General features: G+C 48.6%; 1 protein-coding gene across 4 annotated transcripts in view; it reads left to right on the forward strand.

The window, feature by feature from the left end:
* The first annotated feature begins 573 nt into the window (after nucleotides 1–573).
* CARD10 (caspase recruitment domain family member 10) overlaps nucleotides 574–6,061 on the forward strand; it is a 49,454-nt gene continuing 43,966 nt past the window's right edge. The window contains exon 1 of one of the 4 annotated variants that reach the window (XM_027873980.1): nucleotides 574–592. Coding sequence is in view for 1 of the 4 variants with exons in the window: in XM_027873956.1 (XP_027729757.1) it covers nucleotides 4,878–4,884 (7 nt within the window). In the remaining 3 variants the exon portion in view is untranslated. Of the gene's footprint in view, nucleotides 593–3,977; nucleotides 4,193–4,807; nucleotides 4,885–6,061 lie in introns of those variants that run through there. The other 3 variants (XM_027873964.1, XM_027873973.1, XM_027873956.1) reach the window with 3 other exon arrangements.

Raw genomic sequence — 6,061 nt, forward strand, 5'->3', positions numbered from 1 at the left:
GTAGTTGCTTTACTCTGACTGTGTCAGAGTATACAGGAGGATGAGCACCTCTAGGGTGAGAGCTGCTGGCCCCTTTACAGAGTTGCTCATCCACCTTTAGTGTCCACCTTTCACCCAACTCTCACCTGTGGTTCCGAGAAGCTATAGCATGCCCAGCAGCCACATCCTGGCAAAACCATCTCAGCAGATCTGAGCCAGGTTGGAGGTAACAACCAGAAGTCTCTGTGAACTGCTTAGAGCAGTGGGGTCGAAGTTAAATAGACATGGGGGTGACCAAACCATATGGAAGGATCCCCACCAGAGCCTATTGACTTAGGAAACCACAGTGTTGACATTATCCATGTTGTACTGTATTTTTATTTATTTTGCTAAAAATTTCCCAATTACATTTTAATCTGGTCCAGGTTGTCTTCTAGAGTTTTGTGGGCCTTGAGTTTGTCACCTCTCATTTAGAGCACTGGGAAATTAATTATCCTGTCTTTGTGTGTAGAGAAGTCACTTGAACCAAGGTCTTCCTCTTCATCCATTATGTCACACGTGAAATGACTGGAATTCAAAAGAACACCAAAAGCCAGCTGATCTCAAATTGAAGGTAATCACCAATATGAGTTCTAGGAAATAGATGGTGAAATAGAGTAGATTCTCTATGGAACATGTATAGAAAAGCAGGACCAAAAGTGATGTAGCATTAGAAGATGCAGATGGTACACACATTAGGTTAATTGAAGCATTGAAGGAAATAGTAGCCCAGAATCTTAGAATCAAACAATTATAGAGAATTATAGATTCTAGATTCTTGAATCTATATCTTGAATCTAGATTCTAGATTCTAGAATCTTGGAATGGGCAGCTAGGTATTAAAGTGAATAGAGAACCAGGCCTGGAGTCAGGAAGACTCATTTTTTTTTTTTTAGGCAGTTGGGTTAAGTGATTTGCCCAGAGTCACACAGCTAATGAATGTCAAGTGTTTGGTCTGAGGCCGGATTTGAACTCAGGTCCTCCTGACTTCAGGGCCGGTGCTCTATCCACTGTGCCACCTAGCAACCCCTAGACTCATCTTACTAAGTTCAAATTTTGCCTCAGACATTTCCTAGCTGTGTGACCTTGGGCAAGTCACTTAACCTTGTTTGCCTCAGTTTCCGCATCCATAAAATGAACTAGAGAACCACTGCAGTATCTTTGCCAAGAAAATCCCAAAATGGGGTCACAAAGAGAGGGGTACAACTGAAAAATGACTGCACAACAACAACAACAAAGAATCTCGGAATTATAGAATTCTGAATTGCAAGGGTCCGACCCTCCATCAGCTAATAAATGCGGAATGGTTTGAAAAGCATAGTTCTCTGTAGAAGATTGTACCGGTATGCTTGCTTCTCTCTTAGATGTTGTCCAATTGGTCTTCCCACTCCATGTAGGATATTCCCTCTAGAGTATATCTGATCATCTGATCTTCTCTTGAAAGCCTCCAAGGACAGAGAGATCACTACCTCACAAGATAACCTATTCTATTTTTGGGGGATTTGATAGGAGTCCTAGCTTCCTTTAAGTCCCAACTAAAATTCCTTCTTTTGCTGGAAACCTTTCCTATTCCCTCATAATTCTAGTGTTTTCCTTCTGTTAACTATTTCCTATTTATCCTGTATATAGCTTGCTTTGTTTACATTTGTTTACGCATCATCTCTTCTGTGAGATTGTAAGCTCCTCGAGAACAGGGACTGTCTTTTGTCTCTTTTTGTATCCCCACAACTTAGCACAGTGCCTGGGCACATAGTAGGTACTTAATAAATGTTTATTGATTGAGTTCTGTAGTTTTCCAACCTAACCTGTCCTCTCCCTATCCTGGTTGTCTTTCTTTATTCCAAGTTCAGAAATGGGGGAGGTTCGTGTGGGTGCCCTCTGGAGACACCTTCTAAAACAGTGCCCTAAAAATGCCCTTCCTTTGCTTGCTATAAACAGCGCCAGTTTTTTAATGTATCTTTTTCACTTTGGTAAGAGGTCTTGAGTAACCAGGCCCTTGCAGTTCTGGGAAAGGGGAGATTAGGGGATGTGGGAGGTATGTGGCTTTGCTACTAGCCAGAACTGTTACTTGGGCTGGCCAGGGTTACAGAGAAACAGTGTTATGCCACTGTGGCACAGAGACCTTGACTCCCCCTCTCCATTTCCTCCTCATCTTCTTAGCTGGCTGACTTCTTAGGTTTTATCTGACTGCTCAGGGCCCTTGTCAGACTTCTGGAGGAGAAAGACAATGAACAACTCAACCTCTTGATTGAGTTAATACTCAGGAGTGGAGCAGGGTAGATTAAGGAACTGGGGGGGGGGGGGTTGTCTCCACAGGCAAATGACTTCACTTCTCCATACCTCAGTTTCCTCATTTGCCAAATAGGGATGATGACCTGTGTCCTGACCACCTCTCAGGGTTGTTCAGAGTATCAAATCATAGGAGATCAGAGCTGGGAAGGGCCTTAGAACAGGGAATATCTCAATTAAGAGGAACTTTCCAACCTAGAATATCAGAGATAGGAGGGGAGGGTAGAATCTGAAAATATGGAGCATCAGAGCATCAGTAAGGGCTTTACTGACCAGCTAAGTGCTTTATAAATATTATTTCATTTAATCCTCACAACAACTGTGGAAGGTAGGTGCTGTTATTATCCTTATTTTACATTTGAGGAAACTGAGGCAAACAGAGGTGAAATTACTTGTCCAACTGGCAGGAGTCTGAGATTGAATTTGAACCTGGGTCTTCCTGACTCCATGCCTAGCCTTCTATCCACTAATCCTCACTGCCTCAATGAATGTTCACATGTCAGAGCTATTGGGAGCAACCTCAGAACATGGAATGTCAGAGCTGGGAGGGTCTTTAGAACATGCCGTGCAATGTGGCTCAGTAGTCAGAGAACAAAACTTGAGTGAGGGAGACCTCAGTTCCAATCCTGATTCAGACACCTACCAGTGTATGTGAATCTGCTCATCACCTCACCTGTGAGCCTCAGTTCCCTCCTTTGGAAAGTGGAAAGAACAATAGATAGGGTTGTGGTGATGATAAGATGACACCACCAGGGACAGTGCTTTGTAAAACCTTCAAGGAATAAATGTCAGGCAGCATTAACACACAAGGTCAGACCTTGAAGAGCTCAGTGCGGTGTTTGGCACATAGTAGGTGCTCTATAAATGTTTATTGAATTGAAAAGACATTAAAACATGGAATAAGAGCTAGGAGGGCTCTTAGAACAAAGAATGTTGTAGCCTCGAGTGTCCACTTCTTGGAACATAAAATGACAGCGCTGGGAGGGGCCTACGGCATAAAATGCTAGAACCAGCAGAGATCTCAGAGGTCAGTCCATAAGCTCACCTGTTTTGTGTCTTGGATGCCTGTGGCAGCCGGTCTGGTGAAACTTAAGGACTCCCTTCTCCGAGCTGTGTTTTTAAATTCCAAAGAAAATAGGGTGATACAGGAAACCAATTCTATACTGAAATAGTTTTATATGTGCATATATATATATATATTTTTTTTTTTAAGTTCACAGACCGCAAGTTAAGAACGCTTGGGCAGTCTCATATTACAGATGAGGAAACTGCCCCGAACTGGCTGCCACCAGATAATTGATATGCCGTGGTGGTTTGAGAGGTGGAGAACACTCTTTTTTCTCCAGACTGTCCAAGGTTATCCCAGGATGCTTGTTTCCCGAACTCGGTAGTGTAATTTATCTTCCCCCCCCCCCCCCCCACCTCTCCCAGAGAAGAGGAGTTCGTATCAATGCAGTCTAGGGGTTAGGTGCTCGGACTCCCGGGTCCAATTTCTGAGCCCTAGAGGACTTAGACTTGTGCGCGCCTGTGCGCTCGCGCTCGTGATGTAAGACTTAATCACAGAATCCTAAATTAGAACCAGAAGAGACTTTAAAAATCATCTTGTCCACACCCTTCGGTTTTTAAACATGAGGAAACTGAGGCCCATAAAGCGGAAGTGATTTGCTGGGGATCCCACAGCTAGACGTGGGGCAGCTCGGAAGGGTTTAGTGACATTCTGTGTACAGTATATAAAGGGCTTCCCGTGTGGGGAGGTCACACTGGCTTCTCGCTTGGAGCACACATGAAGGGGCTGAGGCTTGGAGAGGGAAGTGAGCTGCCCCAGATCCCAGTCCGAGAGAGGTGCGAGCGGGGAAGATCTGGGGCGAGCTGGGGACTGTGGTTTGTAAGTAATGGAGCCGGGACGTGTGTGTCTGTATGTGTGTGTGTGTGTCTGTAGGGGTACGGGCTGCCGGCACATTCCGGGAGACTAGGAGCTGTGAGGTGGGGAGCAGGAGACACACCAACTTTGGGGGTCCGAGCCCGGCCTGCCCTGGCGAGCGCCGGAGGGCCCGGGCAGGTGTGGGCGGGTAGAAAAAAGGGAGGGAAACAGGAAGCTGGGGGAGGAGGGTTGCCTCCGGGAGGGTGGGGAGAGGTCAGAAGTCCAGTGGAAGGGGAGGAAACAGGAGATGGGGGAAAGAGGGAGGTACTGGGGAGGGGCAAAGGGAGGAGAGGTGGGAAGGGAGAAGGTAAAGGAGGGTGAAGAGAGGAAAAAAGAGGCGGAGAGGAAGGGGGGAGAGAAGAAAGGGAGGGAAGGAATGAAAAGAGAAGGAGAGGAAAGGATGGGGTGTGTGTGTGGGGTCGTTGGATAGTTGGATGGGACCCTAGGAGTCTGGGTGGGAGGAGAAAGAAGAGGAGGGGGAGGAGGAGAAAAGGGGAGGGGCCGGCGGGAAAGGGTCCGGGGAGGGGAGGAGCTCAGGACCCCGCCCCCTCCCTGCACCGCCGCGGGGCTGGAGTAGCTGCCGCCTCCGCCCCAGCTGCGGGACCCAGGAGTCCGAGACGGTGGGAGCAGGCGGGTACCGGTGGGCAGCATGCGGGGTAAGGGCGGGGCGGGGAGAGCGCCCAGAAGCTCGTCGGAGTGGGGGGCTCCGGCCAGGCTGCGATGGCGTTGGGCCGGAGGGTGTGGGTGGGCGCTGGACACGCGGGCGGGCCGCTTCTCTTAGCCGGGAGAGCCGAGCTGGTGAGCGTGCGTGTGGATCCAGGCTGAGTCCCCTGCTTGGGGTGGGCATGCAGGCCTGGCTCCTTCCCCAGCGGGCTCCTGCCCCGCTTCCCCAGCACTCATGTTCTGGCCGACAGGATGCTGCCCCCGGGAAGAGTGAGGAAGCAGCTTCTGGAGTGCAGGGGAAGGAGAGTGGGAGAAGGGTCGGTGGGAGCTAGTTCTCCCTGGCCCTGGAACAGGGAGGTGTTGTCCCGGGAAGGGTCCTGGGACGGAGGGAAGGGAGTTCCCAGCGTCCCAAACCCCTTCTACTCCTGGTAGGAAGGAGGAGAGGGAGCTGACTTAAATCATCCCGGGCTGTGAGAGAGAGAGAGAACCCAGGGCTGGGCTCATTTCCTCCCCTTTCTCCCATGCACTGGGGAGATCAGGAACATGACCCCGGTGGAGAGTTGGTGTGGGGGAGTATCATACAAGGCAGATGGTATTTCAGAAATGCCAAGTTTGGTACCTGCGGGAGAGGGGCGTGGGAATGAAATGGACACGTTCTGCACATCTGGCTAAGTCCCTTTCCCCTCTGGTTCTTGGAGTAGACAGTGATGGAGACGGGCAGGACTGTTACTAATGGTTTCAAGTCCCTCCCAGCTCTACCGGGCTGCAGTTCTGGGCCATAAGATCCCCTCCACCAGTAGCACTTTCTTTTCCAAAGTCCCTGTCGGTCCTGGCATTTTATGTTCTGTGTCCCAAAGTCTCTTCCACCTTCACCATTCTACATATGCGCTAAGGCAGTGGTGTCGAATTCAAATAGAAACCGAACATTGTCTGCCTTGTATTGTATGCTTATTTGTTTTGTTAAACATTTCCCAATCACATTTTAATCTGGTTGGGGAGTTTGACAACTCTGTTCTAAGGTCCCTAGCATTTTTGACAAACTGTTCTAAGGTTTCTCCTCTATCTGACATTCTATGATATTTTCTGCTTGTAATATTCTATACTCCAATGCCTCCCATTCCCAGTTCTGTGTTCTAAGGTCTTTCCCAGCTCTGACTTCTGGTGTTCTAC

Source organism: Vombatus ursinus, unplaced genomic scaffold (genome assembly GCF_900497805.2).
Source record: "Vombatus ursinus unplaced genomic scaffold, bare-nosed wombat genome assembly UNPS02003292.1, whole genome shotgun sequence".
NCBI classification, from domain to species: Eukaryota; Metazoa; Chordata; class Mammalia; order Diprotodontia; family Vombatidae; genus Vombatus; species Vombatus ursinus.